The 24,870-nt window shown below is 39.5% G+C and overlaps 1 protein-coding gene across 1 annotated transcript; it reads left to right on the top strand.

Annotated features, from left to right (window-relative positions):
• Positions 1–439: 439 nt before the first annotated feature.
• Positions 440–11,959, top strand: LOC130455649 (RING finger protein 112-like). Its single transcript, XM_056806732.1, has 15 exons — positions 440–743; positions 1,102–1,213; positions 2,314–2,354; positions 3,239–3,533; positions 3,755–3,970; positions 4,203–4,337; positions 4,590–4,694; positions 5,343–5,393; positions 5,901–5,957; positions 6,051–6,137; positions 6,768–6,885; positions 7,036–7,166; positions 7,257–7,313; positions 7,521–7,595; positions 8,744–11,959. Exons 3-15 carry the CDS (start codon positions 2,332–2,334, stop codon positions 9,173–9,175), a joined length of 1,782 nt encoding a protein of 593 aa, XP_056662710.1. The 5' UTR covers positions 440–743; positions 1,102–1,213; positions 2,314–2,331; the 3' UTR covers positions 9,176–11,959.
• Positions 11,960–24,870: the final 12,911 nt, after the last annotated feature.

Here is a 24,870-nt window from a genome sequence, read left to right on the forward strand (position 1 = left end):
TTAGTTGTGTGGCTCCACAGAGTACTTTGAACCTGGGGTAGTCATCCCCTGGGGAGTCCACCCACAACCCGGACCTAGAGGGGAAACTACATCTATTTGTTTTGATTTTTAACCCTAGCCCCAGCTAATAATTGTCAGCTCTTTGGAGGCTGGGTCTACGGTTATTTTTTCTTTCCATCTCCCCATAGGTCTTTGCAAAGAACCTTGAATAGGACAGGCATTTGGATATGGAGTCAGAAGAAACCTGGGCTGGGAATCTATCTCCTTATGACCTCTATAACTATAGTCAAGGCTCTTCTTCTTTCTGAGTCCATTTGCTTATCTATAAAATGGGAAAACCATCACCAATAGTATTACAGATGACCATGAGAATCAAATGAGAAAATGTATGTTAAATGTTTTGCAAATGTTAGCAATTCTTTTCTTACTGAAAATCACATGTTTTACTGGAAAAGCTTGTGCAATAAAACAATAAGTGAAGTCATGTGTTGTGTTTCCCCTGACTCCCTTTCCACTTTCTCTTCCACTTTCTCTTTTCTTTTCCAAGTCTCCTCAGCTCCATTCCTGAACTCAGGGGCTGCCTTCACAGTCTATTTCCTGGACTCTGAGCTGGTTACTACTCTTTCTGGTTCCTGGGCAGACTCCTCTTCCAAAACATCCTACAGTGGTTTCATTTTCCTTCTTGGACAGAGGCTGGTTGAAGACTGAAGAGGGGACCTGTGCCCATCCCTTTCCCAGTGCAGGTACAGTTTTTATTAAGGCAGGAAAGTATATTCATGCAGTCTCTGATTTCCTCTCTCCCTGCATCATCCCCACCCTCAAACCTTTCCCCCATCTAGTCACTTCCAAGAACAGAACTTGTTTACCCCATTTATTCCAGACAGACCAGACTTGAGTTTAATGGAAGAGGACTAGGTCTGGGGTGGTGGAGATACTGGGGATGGAATTGGGGTAAGAGCAATGGAATGTTGGGAGGATAATAGAATGGGATGGAAATGAGGGCTAAATTGAGAAACTTAGTTGTCTCCTTTCCCAGTGCATGTACACCTTTAAGGCAGGAAAGTATATTCTCATAATCTCTGGCTTTCTCTTTTCTCCTAGGACCCCTCTGTCTTCTCTGGCCTCCTCCCCACTCTTAATCTCCCTCATCTAGTCACTTCTGAGAACAGAACCTGTTTTATCAGGTTTATTTTGTGTTTGGTTGACCAGACAGGTAAGTTGTTGTTCTTGTTCAGTACTTTTGGATTCTTTGTGACCCCATTTGGGGTTTTCTTGGCAAAGATCCTTGAGTGGTTTGCTATTTATTTTTCAGGATCATTGTACAGATGAGAAAACTGAGGCAAACAGAGTGAACTAACTTGCCCAGGGTTACATAGCTAGCAAGTTTTGAGATCTGATTTGAACTAAGGTCTCCCAGACTCCACAGTCAGTGCTTTGTACCACCTAGCCACCAAGATCTTGAGCTCAAAGGGAGAGGAATGGATCTTTTGGGAGGATAGTGGGATTGGAACAGTCAAATGGGAGGGGAATTGATCTGGAAGGAAGATAAAAGTATAGAACCATGATGGCAAACCTATGGTGCATGTGCCCAAAAGGGCAGGCAGAGCCCCCCCTATGGGCATGCCTGCAGTTGCCCACCAGAATTCCTTACTAGAAACCCAGAAGGACTCTGGGCAGGGCTGTTCCCCTCCTCCTCTCCCTGTACCTGAAGACATTCTTCACTCCCCAACCCCCAATGGGAGTGATTCCTTCCTCCCCTGTCTGGGGTAATGCTGGGGGCAGGGGACACAAGCACAGCCCTCCATCTCAAAAAGGTTTTCCATTACTGGTATAGAAGGACTCTAATACTAAAGTGAAAACTATAGGAAGGCTAGGAGGCCTGGGGTTGAACAGGTATACCATTATCTAGAAAGGAATAGAGAGGTAGCTAAATGACTCAGTAGGTAGAAGGCAAGGCCTGTATATGGGAGGACCTGGGATCAAATCTAGTCTCAGATACTTCCTAGTTGTGTGATCCTGGGCAAGTCACTTAAATTCAATTACCTAGCCCTTACTGCTTCAGTTTTGGAACTGAAACTTAGTATTGATTTTAAGACAGAAGGTGAGGAGTTTTTTTTTTTTTAAAAAGGGAAAAAGAGAGGGACAGAGATAAAGAAAGAACAAAAGAAAGAAAGAAAGAGGAAGGAAGGAAGAAAAAAGAGGGAGGGAGGGGGAGAAGGGGTGAAGGGGAGAGAAGGAGGGAGTTGTAGGATGCCAAGGACCAGCACTAACTATTCTGTCTTGTCTGTCGCTTTTTTATTTCATCTTCTCAAGGAATAAAAATCCTTCTCAATGGAAAACAGAAATGACCGTTTGTAAGTAGAAGTGATGGTTAATATTCAATCATGAGCCCAGTTTGAAGGAGATTTGGGTTGTTTAGCCTAAAGAAGTCATGACTTAGGGGAAACATGATAGTTGTCTTCTAATATCTGAAAGGATATTAGATGGGGAAGAAAGAATCTTTTTCTTTGTGGCCTCTTACAGAAGGCAAAATCACTACTAGTCAGTGAAATTTATAGTAAGGCTGAGATTTCAATTCTATGTAAAAAGGAATTTTGTAAAAATGAGTGTTATCCAACAAGAGAATCGTTTTCTTTGACCTATAGGGAATTTTTTGTCTCTGGAAATATTCAAATAGAAGATAGTGCTATAAGAAGGTATTCCTGCATTAGGTGACGAGTCAGGCTGGAAGACCTACGATATTCCTTTTATTTCTAAGATTCTATAATAAGCAAATTAGTCTGGGGTCAAGAAGAATAGGAATTCCTCCTCCACTTCTTTAGCAATCTCTCCTTGCCACAGCGATCCACAAGGAAATAGATTTATGAAGAGGGATCAAAAAGAGAAATTATATATCAAAATATCTACTTGCATTTGTTCCCTCTTACTAACCCTAACCCTAACCCTTTCTCTCCCTCTTTTTAAATCCTTTCCTTCTCTCTTGGAATTAATACTATGTATTGGTTCTAAGGCAGAAGAGCCATAAGGACTAGGCAATGAGGGTTAAGTTCCTGCCCAGGGTGGTGAGCCAGGAAGTGTCTGAGGTTAGATTTGAACGTCCCATCTCTAGACCTGGCTCTCGATCTATGAGCCACCTAGCTGCCCCCTACCCTTCTCTCTTAAATCCTAGCCATGATCCCAGCTCCCCCATTATCTCCTACAGCCCTTCCCACATCTAGACCTCTTTCTGTACCTTTAGATCCAGCTTCCTTCTGAGAAACCCCTCACCGAGAACGTTGGACTTCTTGAACTTTGAACTCAACTGCTCCATCTGTTTGGAGTTGTTCCGGGATCCTGTCTCCATTGAATGTGGCCACAACTTCTGTGCTCAGTGCATCACCTGTCATTGGGACTCAGGTGCCCCAGGTTCCCGGCCAGCTCGCTGCCCCGAGTGCCGTAGACGTTGTGACAGGAGTAAGCTAGTTCCAGACACGCGACTCCGGGGTTTGTTGGAGAATATGAACTCCCTTCAACAGAGGGCAAACTCAGACCAGGTCAGAGATGCTCTACCGTCTTACGAGTTTCTGGGTCTCATGAGCAGAGTGTTTCCCATAAAGCAAGCACTCAATCAATTACTTTTTGCCCAATTCAGGACAAGGTTGTGAATTCTGGGTTCTTTCTAGACAGGTTAGGATGACAGAAGGGGAACTCTTTCCTTATATGGTCAAGACCAAGTAGACTAGGAAGTTTACAGAATTTTCCTTCTTCTCCTCAGATCCCCTGTGATGTTTCCAATGTGGAAGCAAAACCTCTGCCGTTGATTCAAGTTAACTCCGCCAAGGATTTCACCCTGGATGAAGATGTTCTGTCTCAGTGTCTGAATCACCCTCAAGCCAGGAATACTCAAGTCTGTGTCATCTCTGTCGCGGGGGAGCAGAGAACAGGAAAGTCTTTTCTTCTCAACTATCTAATCCAAAGATTGCAGGGTCTGGTAAGATCTGGGACTGGGGTTCTGTGGCCTAGAAAGTGAAGGAGAGGACAGGACAGGACCATGGGAAGAAGGGAAATGAGTGGAGGCAGAAAGTCTCTGAAAGAAGCTCAAGGTTAAGAGACCCAGACGTGGTTTTTGAAAAGAGAGCAAAATGGGTTCTAAAGGAGAAATGTTATACAAATGATATTTGAACCCTGGGGAGAAATGATTTATTAATCACTTTCTCTTCTAGAAGTCCAAGGATCCCCAATGGATGAAAGGAGGAAGAGCTCCTCAGGGGTTCCAGTGTAAACCAGGAGCCCAAAGCATCACCAAGGGCCTATGGATATGGAGCCAGCCATTTATTCTGAAGGAGAAGGGGAAAGAGGTAAAAGGACAGAACTGGGGAGTTGGAAAGTGGGAGGCAAAAGTCAGAATAAGGTAAAGGGTGGATGATGGAAAAGAAGATGGAAGGTGGATATATGGGATGGGGGAAAATAAGAGAGAGAAGAGAGGAGAGAAACAGAGGGAAGAGAGGCAGGTGATGGTTAGAAGAATCCTGAGGAAAGAAGGGCAGAAAGATGAGAGGGCCACAGGCAAGCTTTGACCTCATGCCCTGGCTCTCCCCTCTATCCTCTAGGTGGCTGTATTTCTTGTGGACACAGAAGGGACCATAAGTCTAGAAACGGACAAGGAAATGAATGCCAAGCTCATTGCTCTCAGCATGCTGCTCAGCTCCTTTCAGGTGAAAGCCTAGGACCCAGGCATTTTGTTCCCTAGCCTGTGGGTTCTCCTCTCTCAGACAGCTCCCCTTCTAGCTGATTTCTGGCCTAGTAGGATTTCTAGGCCAGATTTGAATTATAACTCAGGCACTGAGCCAAAGAGGAATGGTGAAAATATTTTCATTATCTTGATTTTTAAAAAATTACAAAAGATGTCGTAATGGGATAGGATTGCTATCTATATTGTTGTAATTGGGAATAAATGGTTAGAATAATCCACACGGTCATACAATTTAAAGTGGATATGATTTGTATGTTTTAATCATGATATCATTGATGTCTATGTTGTATAAAGAAAAAAAATAATGAAAATTCTAGGTCAGAGAGATTGAATTTGGACCAGCCACTGTGTGCTTAGTGAAAAAGATGGCTCGATTCTCCCTAGCTTCTATGTTTGTAATTAATATCTTCTGGCTCTAAAGAGTCCCTGAGGCAATATTTTAAAAGTAGCCCCTAACTTTAATAGACAAGATTTGATTTTCCTTTTCTCTCATAAGATGTAATAATCCCTTTCTGAGAATGTGTCTGTTCTAACAACTAGAGTTCCTGCTTTCTGAAACTCTCCTGCCTTTGGCTTCCCTGCCTACTTCCCTGTCTTCCTTGTTCCCCAGATTCTCAATGTCTCTCGGATGCTGAAGGAAACAGATTTGGATCATCTAGAAGTGAGTATATATATATATATATATATATATATATATATATATATATATATATATATATATATATATAACTTCCAGCAGGAGAAGGGGAAGAGAAGAAATGAATGGTATGAGCTAAAGAACTAAGCAAGGTTTCGGTGTGTGGCTATGAGAACCAGTAGATTTTCTTGGGGGTTGGGGGGAGACAGCAGACAGACAGACAGAGACAGAGAGAGAGAGACAGAGAGACAGAGAGACAGAGACAGAGACAGAGACAGAGAGAGACAGAGAGACAGAGACAGAGACAGAGAGAGACAGAGAGACAGAGACAGAGACAGACAGAGACAGAGAGACAGAGACAGAGACAGAGACAGAGACAGAGACAGACAGAGACAGAGAGACAGAGACAGACCCAGAGAGCCAGAGACAGAGACAGAGAGAGGGAGAAGAGAGAGAAGAGAGAGTTAGTTAGAGTTTAAGGATACCTTGGTTCTGTGACAAAAAGGGCCTTAACTTGTATCTGCTTACTAGATGTTCCTCCACATTGCTGAAGAGATAGGAAAATATTTTGAGATGGAACCAATACAGGTGAGGCACAATTTGCCCAGTTCATTTATCCTGAGACTTCAACGTCCTTTAGAATCCACTTGTCAAACTGTCTTGCCTTTTCTTCTCTTCCAGCATCTGGATCTGTTAGTCCGGGACTGGTTTTATCCAACTACGTTTGGAGAGGAAGCAGGCGAAACACACATGAATGATGTGATGCAGGCAAGTGGGACCATTTGCCAATTGATTCAATGACTGATTCATTCAAGAAGCACTCGTTAAATGCCTACTGTTGAGCAGGGCCTGTACCCTAGGGAAGGTTGAATCTAAAGCAAAAAAGTTGCCCTTAAAGAACCTACATTTTCATGACGGTAGTGGTGGAGATGGCAGGTACACATATAAGTATAAACAAAATCTTTGGTGGGGGTATACTAGCAACTGGGTTGAATGAGAAAGGTGTCCTTTAGGAGGAGTCATTTGAGATGGTTGTAAGGAGGGAGAGACACAGCAAATTCAAGGCTAGATCATAGAGGATATAAAGAGCAGTAAATATAATGAACCTGGAAAGGTAGACTGTGAGGGGTTGTAAATACCAAACAAGTTTGTATTTAATTCTAGAGTCAAAAGAAAGCCATCGAGATTAATGTATAGAGCCAGTGCTTTACGGCTATCAATTTGGCAGCTGTTTGGAGGGTGGCAGGAAAGAAGGACATCCAGTCTTGGTTCAGGGAGGAAAGAAAATTAGTAGTGGAACATTCAAAATGAGAGAGGGCCCTAGGAATGTTGGTTGGAGAAAGAAGCCACCACCTGAAGCCTGGCTGAAACCATCTTGAGATCTTGCTTTTTCTACAGAAAATCTCTGACAAATATCCCAGGATTCAGAAGGCGTTTAGGAGTAAACAAACCCGCTGCTACCTCTTGCCATTTCCTGGGAAAAAAGTGGCATGCAGTGGCAATGCAAATCCAGAAGGTAACTTCCTCTTTATCCAGAAGTCCCTGTAACTTCTTCCCAAAGTGTAATTGATCTCCCCTCACCACCATTCTGATTCCCTTCTAAACACCAGCCACCTTATTCCTGACTACTCCAGTTTCCCAGGATCACACATCTTCTCTTTCTTAGACATGGATCCAGATTTCTGTGAGCATCTACAAGCCTACATCACAGACGTTTGCAGTTCAGCCGTCCAGAATGTGACAAGATGGTCAACTGGGAATTTCCTCACTGGTAGAGAATTAGCTGAGAAGATCTTGGTATGTGCAACTTCCCCAACTTCAATGAATCTTATATCTACCTGTCCCTTCTCCTGTAACTCCTAATTATCCCTTTGAATTGATCTGCAGAAACTCTCTGATCTGGTAAAGAAGAAAGAATTTGGATTCTCTTCCTCGCTTGATTCGGTAGAGTCTTGGCTCTTAGTTCTGGGAAGGGTTTTAATTCTAGAAAGAGAAACCGATCTAAGGAGTCAGGATCTGTCTTCAAGAGAACATGGGGTTGGAGTAGGTTTAAGTAGAAAGTAAAGGTGGGTGAGGGACTTGGAACAGAATTCCAAAATGGAGACAGTAAGTGAAGGGCAACATGCATGAGGGCCTTCTTTCATTGAACAGATGACTACTGAGCTCTACAACATGAGGATGATTAAAGATGCTAGAAAAGAGTTTGAGGACTTCATAACGGAACAGGTGAGCCTTCAGAGTTTTAATTGTCCTTCTCCCATATGAGCTTCTCAGAAGAATGACTCCAGATACAAGATACTCTGAGGGTCAACATCTACTCACAACTCATAGATTCCCATTGATATTTCTACTTTTTCCCTAGGCATCCAGAGGATAGAGTTAGTTCAAAGCAAAATATTCCTTCCATGAATGTAGGGTATTTTATCATACAAATATACTTACCACCTGAGTGATTAGGCACAGCTATTATTTTTACACATGAATTCACCAGGGGATATCAGGGATCTTAAAGCGTCAAAGGCAGTTAGTTGCCCCTCTGTATTCTAAAGTGATCACTGATGTACCCTGGAGAATCTACTGGGTTTACTAGGCCAGAATTCCTCTCTATGGGTGCTCCTCCACCAGATTTCCTGTCTCCCTCAGTAACCACAATCTCCTCAGAGCCAGCTTAGCCACTTCAAGTTAAGTCTGCTAGTGAAGAGTGGTTAAAACTTCTGTCTGATAAGGACTGGCTGATAGCTCTTTAGTCATGCTTGTTGACCAGCTACCACCCCCAGACAAAATCTAAGAAGACTGTTCAAGCTAAGATTTTAAAAGGCAGGTCTTTGTTTTTGGACCCTATGACTGACCGAGCATCCAAAGCTTTCTAGTCTAGATAATTATCTAGGGTCTGGACAATTTAACACACTTCCAATATTATCTCTGGCTTAGCTACAAATGGATCTGAGTCAGAAGCAAAGGCAACCAAAGGAAATAAAATCAGTGGTCTCCACTCAACCATCCTGAATTCTGTCCACAATGGTAATGGCCAAACATGGCTTCTACCTTTCACTGGAGGCATGGCTTTTTCTCTAGTGCCAGTCTCTGTCACAGTATAGAATATGATGATGAAATTGGTAAGTTGGGCGCCAGCACGAGGACATACCTTTGTAAAAAAGAAGTAAGATAGAAAGAATAAAAGGCAACATTAAAACTTTTTCTCTTAGAGAAAAAAAAACAACATAATTGAGTTCATCTAGTAGGGAAAGGGAACTGAGATGAAGAATACCTGAATTCTCAAAATAAAAGGAATCTGAATTGCAAAGACTTGGGCTCAGGGAAAGAATGCTGAGGTGCTCAGTCAGCAGCCACAGCTTCTTCTTCCATACTTTCAGGATTCTTCCACAAAGAACATGTTTGGTGCTGTGAAGATTCTTCCTAAAAACATGTGGAAATGCCTCTCACAAAAGAAGGATTTTGTCTTGTTTAATCTCAGAATGACTTTGAAGGGCCCAGGGAAGAAACAACTTATGAACAGCTTTGAGGAAGAGATTCAGAAAAAAGCTGAGGACTTCCAGGATTCCTATAAAATGCGTTTCTGTCGACAGGCTTCTGCCCTGGGTGGAGTTGTGGGAGCTGGTATCCTGGGGTTTGGTATAGTGGGAGCTGGTGTGGCCACCACTGTTTTTACTACTGAGGCTACAGCTTTGGCCACAGGGGCCACAGTGGGTGCCACAGCTTTTGGGGGTGGTGTGGGAGCTGGCATTGGGGCTGCTGTGGGTAGAGCCAAAGGTGAGGAAACAGTTCCTGAAGAGGAATGGGACTAGCCCCTTCTCAGGGATGATGAATGAATCCTAGAGACCAGGTAGAAGGAAAGGGGGGGCCTACATGTAAAAATGGAGATTTGAACCCCAGACTTAAATCCCCAGAAGTCCTTGGCAGTTTCCAGAATTCCCTATAACCTCACCTGAGTGCGAGATCACAAATTATTATTTAAAGGGGATGTACTGCCTACTGGCTCTCTCTGCTTCCACTTCTAAGCACATGAGTCTCTCAAGATGTAGTAAGTGAAATTGAATGGGCTATTCAGCCCTCCTAGATACGTGCTTTTCTTATTTTATATTTTCTCATTTCCTTGATTTCTAATAATCTTTTATAAACCTCTAAAAATATAATACTTTTAGTAGAGAAACTAATTTAATTTTCACGGTTTGGCTGACCACATTGGTTGTGACAAAATAACCTCAATCTTCTTAACTTTCCTAAATCTTTTCTCTACTGTGACTAAGTTCAGCTTTTAATAGCTACTGCCTAGATTTTTTTAAAGCCACATTTCTCCAAGGTTTTTTAGCAAGCCTCTTGACTCATCTCACTCCTGCCTGCCTGCTTCCCGACTCCCGGCTCCCAGCTCCCAACTCCTGCCTGCTCACTTGGTCCCAGACCCACCCGGCTGCTGCCTTCAATCCAGACCCATATTGTTCTCCCAGTCCCAAAATGCCCAGCCCACCAACTCTGGCCTCCAAGCAGATCGATTATTGCCCCAGGCCCAGGACTCACTTTCACCAGCTGGTAAAAACAGGGGTGTTTTTTCTTTAGGCTACAATTAGCCTCCACATGGACTGGGGGCAGGAGATCATAGTGAGGGAGAAAGAAGGAAAGAATGAAGAGACTTTTCCAAACAGGAACTTATAAGCATGGCTACTTTAAAAGGATATCTTTTTGACTGCCCTGATACTTTTATTTATATCACCTGAGATTCAGGAGAAAAATTCAGCTCCCTGCAATTCTTTGGCCAAATTTGGGATTCCAAAAACCCACCCTCACTATGGGAAAGCAGCTCAGTGGCTGAGTGGATTGAGAGCCTAAAATCTGGCCTCAGACACTTCCTGGCAGTGTGGCCCTGGGCAGGTCATTTAACTCCCATTGCCTACCCCTTACCAATCTTCTGCCTTCTGAAAATAGGCATCTAAATGGATAATTAAAAAAAAAAACACCAAGGAACTTTAAAGAGACGGGAGGTTATATTTTTAAGGCTTTTCAGACTCCAATGTTTTATAAAAATCCCTGTATTCTATTGCATTTTGCTGATTGTTTTGTTTAAGATTTAACTTTGTCATTTTAAGTTCATATATTAATGCATTCAATACTATTCTGTTATACTGAATCATTTTAATGTACTGGGTTTTACATACTGTTAAATTATGTTGCTTTTCCCCTATAACTACACTGAACAAACATTATTGAATAAGCCCATATCAAAATAGATTTTCTATTTTTGACTTTGTAAATTGTCACATAGAGGATAGATGGACTCCATCAGAAAATTGCTACAATTGTATAACAACCGTTGGGAAATTTAATGAGCTAAATATCTCAAATTGATTTTTTTAAGGGTTCTTTAGACATGATTTTTAGAAAAAAAATTTTTTAACAATCTCTGGTCATTTTGCCTGCCCCTAACAGGAGTTAAGGCCCATTTTAGTAGCTAAAGTGAAATACAATTATAATCCCCAACTCCCACATTTAGAAAAATGTGAACGGAAGCTGGGAAGTTAATCCCAAGGTACCCCTGAATGTCTCCCCCAAAAGAGGAGCTTTTATAACGCTTCAGCTCACTTCACTTCCACCAGAATGATATCAAGAATTCTTGATGATGTTCTAAACCCAAAATAAGTTTCACTTTGTTTAAAAATGCATTTGACAAGGTTGAAAGATTTGTTAAGTTTGTAAAATTGTGACAAATATCCATCAGTTCATAGGCTTTTAAAAATGCCATACAGCAACTTATGTGAAATATGATAGTTGGTTTGTTTGTTATTGTAATTAACTGGACTATTGAGAATTTTGGGGATATTGATACCTACATATTTGTATTACTGTTCTTTATTAAAAAAAAAAAACTGTTACCTTGTAAAATTCATTTGCTTATACTCACAGTGGATCATGGCCAGATATGAAGAGAAAATGGATCTCATTTTTCGTGAGAAATCCTTGTATTCTATATTTTCTTAGCTGACACAGTCTATCAATGATTATAAGCTACATTTTTGAATTTTAAAACTCTTTTATTATTATAGTTTTCTTGCATGTGCAATATACTATTTCAGTTTTTTATTTTTTCTCTCCTTTTTATATTTGAAGCATGTCACCAGTATTAAGATTTTCTTTAACTTTTTTGATTTTGCAGTAATATAAGTTTAAAATGCATTTGCTATAATGTCAATGCATGCCCAATGATCCTGAACAATCCAGAGGAACTTATGAAAAAGAATACTATCTACATCCAGGGAAAGAAATATGGGAATAGAAATGCAGAATAAAAACATGTGGTTCAATGGGGATTTGATTGGGGATGTTGACTTTAAATGCTCGCTGTATTGCAAATATTAATAAAATGGAAATAGGTTTTGATCAATGATACATATAAAAACCCAGTGGAATTGCTTGTTAGCTCCAGGAAGGGGGAGGGAAAGAATATGAATCATGTAACCTTGGGAAAATATCCTAAATTAATTAAATTAAAACATTAAAAAAAGAAAGACAAAAAGGTCCTATATGTACAAAAATATAATATCGCTTTTTGAGTTGGAAATGAACTGGAAACTAAGGGGACATCCATAAATTAGTGAGTGGCTAAATAAATTATGATACATTAATATAATAAAATACTATCATGGCATAAGAAAAAAATTAAATGAATGCTGAAGGAGCAGATAACCTATAGCAGTGATAGAGAATCTTTTAGAGATGTAGTGCCTGGGAGAGGCACACCCAGGGGAGACCATTAGACTTCTGGGCAGAGGGGTGGGGAATGTGAAAACATGTTGTCAGGCGTGGTGGAGAGGGAGAGAGGAACAGCTCCTTCTCGAGTCCCTCTGCCTTTCTAGTAACAAACTAGGCAGTGTGGGGAGGGTAGAGGTACATTCCCACAGAGTGTGTTCTGTGTGCCATCTTTGGCACCCATGCAATAGGTTTGTCATATATACCACAATTTGTTCAGCAATTCCCCAATTAAGGGACATTCCCTCATTTTTCAATGCTTTGCCACCACAGAGCTCAGCTAGGAATATTTTTGTACAAAAATTTTTCATTATTATCTCTTTAGGGCACTAACTTAGTAGTGGTATTACTGGATCAAAGGATATCCATTCTTTTAAAGCCCTTTGGGCAGAGTTCCAAATCGCCTTCCAAAATGGTTGGATCAATTCACAACTCCACCAGCAATGCATTAGTGTCCCAATTTTGTCACAACCTCTCCAATATTTATTATTTTCCTTTACTGTCATGTTGGCCAAACTATGGGGTGTGAGGTAGTACCTCAGGGTTGTTTTGATTTGCATTTCTCTATGAGATATTTAGAACACTTTTTCATGTGCTTATTGATAGTTTTGATTTTTTTTTTCTGAAAAAAATTCCTATTTATATCCCTTGACCATTTGTCAGCCAGAGAATGGCTTGATTTTTTGTTGAATTAATTTAACTACTTGTAAATTTGAGAGATTAGAGCTTTGTCAGGGGTTTTTGTTATTAAAATTTCCCCCAATTTGTTGCTTCCCTTCTAATTTTGGTTGCATTTGTTTAAGTGTAAATTTTTAAGAATTAAATTAGGAATGATTGAGAAGTCAGAAAGAAAGAAATCAAAAGGAAAACAGAAAACTGAAAACTTCACTCATTTTCAATTTAAAAAAAAAAAGGATGGAATAAATAGAACTCAATGACTAAATCAAACAATTGCAAAATAAACTGTAAGATAAGAGCTATCAAAAGCAACTGAACCAGAAAAAAGAATTACCAGGCTATTTAAAAACCATGCCCATTTTCTACATTATATTTTTAAAACTCATAAAAAGAAACTGCACAAACCTATTAGAATCAGAGGACAAAATTAAACCAGAGACAACCTCCTAAAAGTGCCATGGAATATCACAACCAAAATCCAAACAAATTTAAAAAAAATATTGCAACAAGTATAAGTGCAATTTAAAGAACAAGTAAGTCCAATTTTACACAATTTTTGCAGCAAAAATAAGATCCTGCCAAACTCTGTGTTTTATGTGAGTAAATTTGCCCTCTTCTACCTCTCTCTTCTCCCAGTACAACTCTCCTCACCCCTACTTTTTTTTAAATTATCTCAAAATAATTGATGCACACTCATGCTCTCTATGTGCTCTAATAATGATAAAATCCTTAGAATTCATGTACCATCTTCCTATACAGGAATGTAAAGAGTTTATCGCTATTAAGTCCCTTGTGATTCATTTTTCATGTTTACATTTTTATGTTTCTATTGAGTCTTTTGTTCAAATATCAAATTTTCTATTCAGCTCTAGTCTTTTCTTCAGGAATGCTTGGTAGTTTTCTATTTCATTAAATATCAATTCTTCTCCCAAAGGATTATACTTAGTTTTGCTGAGTATTCTTGGTTGTCATTCTAGCTTCTTTGTTCTCCAGAATATCAGATTCCAAGCTCTCTGATATCTTAATATGGAAGCTGCTAATCTTGTGTGACCCTTACTGTGACTCCATAACATTAACATTTTTTTATTTCTGGATGCTTGCCATATTTTCTCCTTGACCTGGAAGCTCTGGCATTTGGTTATGATATTCCTAGGAGTTGATCATTCTCTCAATTTCTATACTAACTTCTGGATCTAAGATATTGAGACAGTTTTCCTTAATAGTTTTTTTTTTAAAATGTGAAATGTGTAGGCTTAAAAAATGACTTTCATGCACTCCAGTAATTCTTAAATTATCCCCCCTTCAATCTCCTTTCCAGATCTGTTGTCTTTCCATTGAGATATTTCACATTTTCTTCTTTTTTTTCTTCTTTTGATTTTGTTTTTACTATTTCTTGAAGTCTCTTGGATTCATTAACTTCCACTTGCCCAATTCTAATTTAAAAGGAATTATATATTTTCTTCAGTGACCTTTTGCATCTGATTTTTACATTCAGTTTTTTAGAAAGTTCTTTTCTTCAGTGAATTTTTGTGCCTCTTTTACCATTGGACCAATTCTGTTTTTTTTTAGATGATATTTTCTTTAGTATTTTTTGTGTGTGTGTGCTTATTTTACCAAGTTGCTAATTATCTTTTCATAATTTTCTTGCATCTTATTTCTTTTTCCAATTTTTTCTCACCTAATTCTTCCAGAAATTCTTGTTGGCCTTGGGTCCAATTAGCATTTTTCTTTGAGGCTTTACTTGTAGCAATTTTCACATTGCTGTCTTCTCCTGAGTTTATGTCCTCTTCCTTGCTGCTGTAGTATCTCATTATGATCAAGTTCTTTTCTGTTGTTTGCTCATTTTCCCAGAGAGAAGAAATGGAAAAAAACCAACAGTGTCAGATGTCTGCTCATTGGAAGGAAAGCTATGGTGAATCTGGACAGTATACCAAAAAGCAGAGACAAAGGATTGTACAGTCAAAACTATAGAGTAGCAATGCATGACTGTGAGAGATGGACTATAAGGAAATCTGAGTGCTACAGAATCAGCACTTTTGAATTATGGTGCTGGAGAAGATGTCTGGAGTTCTTTGGATAGCAAGGAGATCAAATCAGTAAATACTTAAAGAAATTAGTTCAGACTATGCATTGGAAGTTCAAATACTGAAGTTAGAAGTTTAAATACTTTGGTCACATAATGAGAACACAGGGCTGATTGGAAAAGATCTCAATATTGGGAAAGTTTGAAGGCAAAAATAGAAGGGGACAGTAGAGGATGAGACAGATAGATAGTGTCATGGAAACAATGAATATGAACTTGGATGTACTTTGGGAGATAGTGGAGGATAGAAGGACCTGGCATAAATGGTCCATGGAGTCATGGAGAGTCAGACACAACTGAACAATAATTTCCCCTGCCTATTTCTTCACTTTTAATTTTATTTTTAAAAGCTGAGGACTTCCGGTCAAGATGGCGGCTTAGAGAAAGCTAAAGTTCAGATCTCTGGAAAACCCTTCCCGACCGATCTCAAACTATAAGCTCCTAAGGAGCCAAAATTCAAAATGATCGACAGCATAGACCCTGGGAATCCTCCTCCTGGACCTGGACCTGGATCAAAAGGTATGGCCCCCCTCAAAAGCCAGAACCCGAGATCACTTGGACCTAAGGGGTAGGAGCACCGAGTCCAAGGCTCCGGGAAGCAGCAGCCCCGCCCCCCTCGAGAGCAGGGTCCTCTGAAACAACAGCAACCCTCAGGGCCAACAAGATAGCCTCACAGCCAGCTATTCTGAAGGCAACTTCCGGAAAGCAATCCGACCCAGAGAACCAGGGGAGAGTGTGGCCCCCTGGTCCGACCTTTCCATTCCAGTTCCAGTGAAAGGCATTACCTTAAGGCATACTCAGTTTAACCCAGGGAAAGCTCATAGAACCGACATTCTGCCCAGGACTAAAGCCTCTGAACACCAGACAGAGATAAGAAAAGCTAATCCTCCCCATTCAGAGATGGCAAACTCCACAGAAGCACAGAAGCCCCAAAATCCCAAGAAAAATAAGAAGAAAGGGGCAACTTTGGACACATTCTACGGAGCCAAAATACAAAATACAGAGGAGATAGAAGACGATACACAAGAAAATGCTCTGAAACCTTCCAAAGGAAATGGAAACTCTCCACAAACCCAGGAAGAATTTGAATCAGAAATGACCAAAAAGATGGAAGCCTTCTGGGAGGAAAAGTGGGAAATAATGCGAAAGAAATTCATGCATCTACAAAACCGGTGTGACCAAACTGAAAAGGAAAACCAGGCTTTAAAGGCCAGAATCAGGCAACTGGAAGACAAAGATCATGTAAAAGAGCAAGAATTAATAAAGCAAAGCCAAAACACCAAGAAATTAGAAGAGAACATAAAATATCTCACCAACAAGGTGACAGATCTGGAAAATGGAGGGAGAAGAGATAATTTAAGAATAATTGGACTTCCAGAAAAGCCAGAAATAAACCTCAAACTCGACATCGTGATACAAGATATAATCAAAGAAAATTGCCCAGAGATTCTAGAACAAGGGGGTAATACAGCCACTGACAGAGCTCACAGAACACCTTCTACACTAAACCCCCAAAAGACAACTCCCAGGAATGTAATTGCCAAATTCCAAAGCTCTCAAACAAAAGAAAAAATCGTACAGGAAGCCAGAAAAAGACAATTTAGATATAAAGGAATGCCAATCAGGGTCACACAAGACCTTGCAAGTTCTACTCTGAATGATCATAAGGCATGGAACATGATCTTCAGAAAGGCAAGAGAGCTGGGTCTTCAACCAAGAATCAGCTACCCAGCAAAACTGACTATATACTTCCAAGGGAAAGTATGGGCATTCAACAAAATAGAAGATTTCCAACTTTTTGCAAAGAAAAGACCAGAGCTCTGTGGAAAGTTTGATACCGAAAAACAAAGAGCAAGGAATACCTGAAAAGGTAAATATTAAGGAAAGGGGAAAGGAGAAAAATGTTATCTTCTTCTTTTACTCAAACTCTCTTCTATAAGGACTACATTTCTATCAATCTATGTATACTAACATGTGGGGAAAATGTAATGTATAAATAGGGGGTAAAGAAAGACCAAATAGAATAATCTTTCTCACACAAAGATTCACATGGGAAGGGGAGGGGAAGAAAACTCCTATAAGAAGGAGAGGAAGAGAGGGGTTTTTTACTTAAACCTTAATCTCAGGGAAATCAACTCTGAGAGGGAAAAACATCCAGATCCATTGGGATCTTGAATTCTATCTTACCCAACAAGGGAAGGGAGAAGGGAAAACCAAGCGGGGGGGGGATAGGGAAATCAAAAAGGGAGGGAAAGAGAGGGGGGAGGGCAAGTGAACAAAAAGGGAGGGACTAAAAAGGGAAACATCAAGGGAGGGGACAAGGGGGACTGATTCAAAGTAAATCACTGGACTAAAAGGTAGAGTCGAAGAAGAAAAGGTTAGAATTAGGGAAGGATATCAAAATGCCAGGGAGTCCACAAATGACAATCATAACTTTGAACGTGAATGGGATGAACTCAACCATAAAACGTAGATGAATCACAGAATGGGTTAGAATCCAAAACCCTACCATATGTTGTCTTCAAGAAACACACATGAGGCGGTTTGACACCCACAAGGTCAGAATTAAAGGATGGAGTAAGATCTTCTGGGCCTCAACTGACAGAAAGAAGGCAGGAGTGGTAATCATGATATCTGATAAAGCCAAAGCAAAAATAGACCTGATCAAAAGGGATAGGGAAGGTAATTATATTTTGTTAAAAGGGACTTTAGACAATGAGGAAATATCATTAATCAACATGTATGCACCAAATAATATAGCACCCAAATTTCTAATGGAGAAACTAGGAGAATTGAAGGAAGAAATAGACAGTAAAACCATATTAGTGGGAGACTTAAACCAACCATTATCAAATTTAGATAAATCAAATCAAAAAATAAATAAGAAAGAGGTAAAAGAAGTGAATGAAGTCTTAGAAAAATTAGAATTAATAGACATATGGAGAAAAATAAATAGGGATAAAAAGGAATACACCTTCTTCTCAGCACCACATGGCACATTCACAAAAATTGACCATACATTAGGTCACAGAAACATAGCACACAAATGCAGAAAAGCAGAAATAATGAATGCAACCTTCTCAGATCACAAGGCAATAAAAATAATGATTAGTAATGGTACATGGAAAACTAAATCTAAAACCAATTGGAAATTAAACAATATGATACTCCAAAATCGTTTAGTTAAAGAAGAAATCATAGAAACAATAATTTCATCTAGGAAAATGACAATGGCGAGACATCCTTTCAAACCTTTTGGGATGCAGCCAAAGTGGTAATCAGAGGTAAATTCATATCCCTGAATGCTTATATTAACAAACTAGGGAGAGCAGAGATCAATCAATTGGAAATGCAAATGAAAAAACTCAAAAGCGATCAAATTAAAACCCCTCTGCAGAAAACCAAACTAGAAATCCTAAAAATTAAGGGAGAAATTAATAAAATCGAAAGTGATAGAACTATTGATTTAATAAATAAGACAAGAAGCTGGTACTTTGAAAAAACAAACAAAATAGACAAAGTACTGGTCAATCTAATTAAAAAAAGGAAGGAAGAAAAGCAAATTAACAGCATTAAAGATGAAAAGGGGGACAGCACCTCCGATGAAGAGGAAACTAAGGCAATCATTAGAAATTACTTTGCCCAATTATATGGCAATAAATACACCAATTTAGGGGATATGGATGAATATATAAAAATACAAACTGCCTAGACTAACAGAAGAGGAAATAGAATTCTTAAATAATCCCATATCAGAAAATGAAATCCAACAAGCCATCAAAGAACTTCTTAAGAAAAAATCCCCAGGGCCTGATGGATTCACCAGTGAATTCTATCAAACATTCAGAGAACAGTTAATCCCAATACTATACAAACTATTTGACTTAATAAGCAAAGAGGGAGTTCTACCAAACTCCTTTTACGACACAAACATGGTACTGATTCCAAAACCAGGCAAGTCAAAAACAGAGAAAGAAAACTATAAACAAAATCTCCCTAATGAATATAGATGCAAAAATCTTAAATAGGATACTAGCAAAAAGACTCCAGCAAGTGATCAGAAGGATCATTCACCATGATCAAGTAGGATTTATACCAGGTATGCAGGGCTGGTTCAACATTAGGAAAACCATCCACATAATTGACCACATCAATAAGCAAACCAGCAAGAACCACATGATTATCTCAATAGACGCAGAAAAAGCATTTGATAAAATACAACACCCATTCCTATTAAAAACACTAGAAAGCATAGGAATAGAAGGGTCATTCCTAAAAATAATAAACAGTATATATCTAAAACCATCAGCTAATATCATCTGCAATGGGGATAAACTTGACACATTCCCAATAAGGTCAGGAGTGAAACAAGGATGCCCATTATCACCTCTACTATTTGACATTGTACTAGAAACACTAGCAGTAGCAGAGAAGAAAAAGAAATTGAAGGCATCAAAATAGGCAAGGAGGAGACCAAGTTATCACTCTTTGCAGATGACATGATGGTCTACTTAAAGAATCCTAGAGATTCAACCAAAAAGCTAATTGAAATAATCAACAACTTTAGCAAAGTTGCAGGACACAAAATAAACCCACATAAATCATCAGCTTTTCTATATATCTCCAACACAGCTCAGCAGCAAGAACTAGAAAGAGAAATCCCATTCAAAATCACCTTAGACAAAATAAAATACCTAGGAATCTACCTCCCGAGACAAACACAGGAATTATATGAACACAACTACAAAACACTCTCCACACAACTAAAACTAGACTTGAGCAATTGGAAAAACATTAACTGCTCATGGATAGGATGAGCCAATATAATAAAAATGACCATCCTACCCAAACTTATTTATCTATTTAGTGCCATACCCATTGAACTACCAAAATACTTCTTCACTGATTTAGAAAAAACCATAACAAAGTTCATTTGGAAGAACAAAAGATCAAGGATATCCAGGGAAATAATGAAAAAAAAAACACATATGATGGGGGCCTTGCAGTCCCTGACCTTAAACTATATTACAAAGCAGCAGTCATCAAAACAATTTGGTACTGGCTAAGAAACAGAAAGGAAGATCAGTGGAATAGACTGGGGGAAAGCGACCTCAGCAAGACAGTATACGATAAACCCAAAGACCCCAGCTTTTGGGACAAAAATCCACTATTTGATAAAAACTGTTGGGAATATTGGAAGACAGTGTGGGAGAGACTAGGAATAGATCAACACCTCACACCCTACACCAAGATTAATTCAAAATGGGTGAGTGACTTAAACATAAAGAAGGAAACCAGTAAGTAAATTGGGTAAACACAGAATAGTATACATGTCAGACCTTTGGGAGGGGAAAGGCTTTAAAACCAAGCAAGACATAGAAAGAATCACAAAATGTAAAATAAATAATTTTGACTACATCAAATTAAAAAGCTTTTGCACAAACAAAACCAATGTAACTAAAATCAGAAGGGAAACAACAAACTGGGAAAAAATCTTCATAGAAACCTCTGACAAAGGTTTAATTACTCAAATTTATAAAGAGCTAAATCAATTGTACAAAAAATCAAGCCATTCTCCAATTGATAAATGGGCAAGGGACGTGGATAGGCAGTTCTCAGATAAAGAAATCAAAACTATTAATAAGCACATGAAAAAGTGCTCTACATCTCTTATAATCAGAGAGATGCAAATCAAAACAACTCTGAGGTATCACTTCACACCTAGCAGATTGGCTAACATCACAGCAAAGGAAAGTAATGAATGCTGGAGGGTGTGTGGCAAAGTAGGGACACTAATTCATTGCTGGTGAAGTTGTGAACTGATCCAACCATTCTGGAGGGCAATTTGGAACTATGCCCAAAGGGCGACAAAAGAATATCTACCCTTTGATCCAGCCATAGCACTGCTGGGTTTGTACCCCAAAGAGATAATGGACAAAAAGACTTGTACAAGAATATTCATAGCTGCGCTCTTTGTAGTGGCCAAAAACTGGAAAACGAGGGGATGCCCATCAATTGGGGAATGGCTGAGTAAATTGTGGTATATGTTGGTGATGGAATACTATTGTGCTAAAAGGAATAATGAAGTGGAGGAGTTCCATGGGGACTGGAACAACCTCCAGGAAGTGATGCAGAGCGAGAGGAGCAGAACCAGGAGAACATTGTACACAGAGACTGATACACTGTGGTATAATCGAACGTAATGGACTTCTCCATTAGTGGCGGTGTAATGTCCCTGAACAATTTGCAGGGATCTAGGAGAAAAAAACACAATTCATAAGCAAAGGATAAACTATGGGAGTGGAAACACCGATGAAAAGCAACTGCCTGAATACAGCGGTTGAGGGGACATGACAGAGGATAGACTCTAAATGAACACTCTAAAGCAAATATTATCAACATAGCAATGGGTTCAAATCAAGAGTAAACATGTAATGCCCAGTGGATTTACATGTCGGCTATGGGGGGTGGGGGGAAGGAAAAGAAAATGATCTATGTCTTTAATGAATAATGCTTGGAAATGATCAAATAAAATATAAAAAAAATAAAATGGAAGCTGAGCTCAGTTTACTGAGGGTAGAGTGGCACTGTGCCAAGCTTTAGGCTTTTTAATGCTACTATTTTCAGAGCTATTTCTGGGTTTCTGCAAGTTTTCAATGCTTCCAAGATAGTGTTATCCTAGGAGAGGTGTACTCTCCTGCTATGTACTCTGGGTCTTTGTTCCCTTTCAGGCCCATATACTAATAATCCTCTTGGTTCTGAAACTGTGACTAGGTCTCCTGCTTTCCTGCAGCCACAAATGCTAGCATTCCTCTCTACCCTTGACCCCCTGCTCTCTTGTGACCCATCACAAGTGCTTTTCTCCATCCTGGAACTGTGGCCCAGAAATGCTTATGGGCAATAGAGTTGCCAATCAGTTCTAGCTAAACTCAGTGCCAGCAGAAAGTCCCCTGTGATCTCTTCCTAACAAGTTGCCTGACCTTCTTGTCTCTGTTCTGAGAGCTCCAAAGCTGCTGCTGCCACAGCTACATCTGCTGGGAGCCATCAGGCCACAACACCTTGACAGAGTCATGTGTGGTAGCTGAGGAGGCCACAGAGTGGCCCTTGGCAAGATGTGATTGCCCACTCAGTCCCCCCTTTGCATGACCTCTCTTATCAATGTACTTACCTATGGAATTGGCATGATTATTATTCCCCCTACTCTCAAAAGAATGATGCAAGAGCAAAATACCTGTACCCTAATTCCCCAAAACATCACCAAAAGATCAGACCCCTAAACCCAATCCCAAAAGACTATCATGGGTTAACTTTTACTTAGGTACATAATTCTTAGCAAAACCACAGCTACAAGCCAAGTCCAAAACTTTCCCACTCACAGAAACCTATTCTCATGAAGCCAGCACAGAAATCAATCATAGAGGCCCATACAATAAGTACAAGTACATCAAGCTTCAATATGCCTCAGTGACTCAATTACACAATCTGTAACTCAGAAACTCCCTAGTAAAAACCTTGAAAAATGATCAGTCTCAATTTGAATTGTGTTCCCAGTACCCCTCAACCTCTCAATGATATGATTGTTGAGTTGTCTTTTAAGAATTGTTGATTAATTATTCCATTTTATTAAAAGCAATAAATAAATTTCCTTGATTGTTGGTAAGCTAAAAACTTCTCACAGGGTAATGAGAAAATTAAGCCACCTGTGACAAAATCATTTATCTTGTATGCAACCTTTTATTCTGTTTGTAGTCACAATACAAGAATATAGAATGTTAATCAAGTGATTTGTTAAAAGTTAATGTATTACTTTTCCAATTATCTCTCTTTGGACATGTGTGTTAGGTAATGTATCTGTGTGCCAAGAAAATGGGTATAAAAATAAAAACCAGGCATGGGGATGGCAGAACAGCTATCAGATGCAATACAGTCCCATGGCAGTAATGATTAAGCTGTCTTCCATTTGTTATTTTTTTGACTGATCGTTCGCCCCCTGTCAGGAAACCCTGGAGTTGCTAGTGAGGCTGGACTTCGCCCATGGCATGCATCCATGGTCTATGCTTGTTGCTCCTGTCCAACTGTAAGCCAGAGCCCATCTCAATGTTACTAACCTCTCCTGTGGACCTCCTAACTTGTGTGAAGGCTGGAAAAATGTCTCCCTCTGACTTTTTGTTGATTCTTGTTAATATTTTAATCCTCTGAAGATTGTACCTTCATTTCTAATTATTTGTTGAATAATAAAAAGCAAGTCAGAGAAAGAAAAGACACTGCCATATGTGGCCCACTGTTTCCTTTTACATACCTCCTCCCCTAGCTAACCTGAGCTCATATTCCCCTCGCTGGCTTGTGTTACTGTCCTGTCCTCAGACCTCAAACTTACCCCCTAATATCACTTTTCTGGGTCTCTTGGACTTGACCTCAGTCCTGGTCAGAGGCCATTCTTCTGTATGCTAGGAGTTACGTGAGACACGAAGCAAGTGTCTTCAGGGGTGCTAGGGAGCCACAAGGGTTCTGGCATCCTCCCAGTGTATGCAAGTGTCCCCCTTATACAGATAAGTCTCAGACCATGTTCTTGATACAATCACAAGATGAGGCTGTTGGAATCTCAAAAGAACAGGCATTCAAACTCATTAATTCTCATACTCTGCTGCTCTAAGATTTTATTTGAATCATTATTTTATTTTCAATATAATTTTATTTTGTAAAAATATTTTTCCATGGTTACATGATTAATATTCTTTCCTTCCCCCTCCCGGAGCTTACAAGCAATTCCACTGTATTATCCACTGTGTTATACGTGTATTATCATTGAGTCTTTATTTTAAAGTCATTTGGAATATTGGTAGAGTTCAACTGAGTCCCAGCCTGTATATCATCTCTATATCTGTTTTTTAGACCACTTAAGGAAAGCTCAACACTTCACTTGAACTTTTGGGGTATCCTATACAGGTTGCTACATTAAAATATTAACTTTCTTTTCTTTAATTTTACTTAATTAGAGGATTTAGAATAATTTTCCATGGTTACAAGACTCATGTTCCTTCCCTCCCCTCCCCACAACCCCCTGCCATATCTGATGCTCAATTCCACTGGGTTTAACATGTGCCATAGATCAAGACCCATTTCCTTATAATCAGTATTTGCACTAGGGTGATCTTTTAGAGTCTACTTTCCCAGTCATAGACCCACCAATACATGTGATCAGGCAGTTGTTTCTCTTCTGTGTTTCTTTTCCCACAGTTCTTCCTCTGGATGTGGATAGTGTTCTTTCTCATATGTCCCTCCAAATAATTCTGGATCATTGCATTGCTGCTAGTAGAGAAGTCCATTACATTCGATTATGCCACAGTGTATCAGTATCTATACAATGTTCTCCTGGTTCTGCTCCTCTCGCTCTGTATCAATTCCTGGAGGTTGTTCCAATCCCCATGGAATTCCTCCACTTTATTATTCCTTTGAGCACAATAGTATTCCATCACCAAGAGATAACACAATTTGTTCAGCCATTCCACAATTGATGGGCATCCCCTCATTTTCCAGTTTTTTGCCACCATAAAGAATGCAGCTATAAATATTTTTGTACACATATTTTTCCTTATTATCTCTTTGGGGTACAAACCCAGCAATGCTATGGCTGGATCAAAGGGCAGACAGTCTTTTATCGCCCTTTGGGCATAGTTCCAAATTGCCTTCCAGAATGGTTGGATCAATTCACAACTCCACCAGCAATGCATTAATGTGACAATTTTGCCACATCCCCTCCAGCATTCATTACTTTCCTTTGCTATCATGTTAGCCAATCTGCTATGTGTGATGTGATACCTCAGAGTTGTTTGGATTTGCATCTCTCCGATTATAAAAGATTTAGAACAGTTTTTAATGTGCTTATTAATAGTTTTTATTTCTTTATTTGATAATTGCCTATTCATGTCCCTTGCCCATTTATCAACTGGGGAATGGCTTGATTTTTTATATAATTGATTT

This window comes from Monodelphis domestica, chromosome 7, assembly GCF_027887165.1.
Source record: "Monodelphis domestica isolate mMonDom1 chromosome 7, mMonDom1.pri, whole genome shotgun sequence".
In the NCBI taxonomy this organism is placed as follows: domain Eukaryota; kingdom Metazoa; phylum Chordata; class Mammalia; order Didelphimorphia; family Didelphidae; genus Monodelphis; species Monodelphis domestica.

Excerpts from the sequence above, each read along its gene's own strand:
- LOC130455649 (XM_056806732.1), top strand. The coding sequence starts at position 2,332 with ATGGAAAACAGAAATGACCGTTT. Across the intron at positions 4,338-4,589 it reads TGAAGGAGAAGGGGAAAGAG|GTGGCTGTATTTCTTGTGGA; the intron begins GTAAAAGGACAG and ends TCTATCCTCTAG. Across the intron at positions 4,695-5,342 it reads TGCTGCTCAGCTCCTTTCAG|ATTCTCAATGTCTCTCGGAT; the intron begins GTGAAAGCCTAG and ends CTTGTTCCCCAG.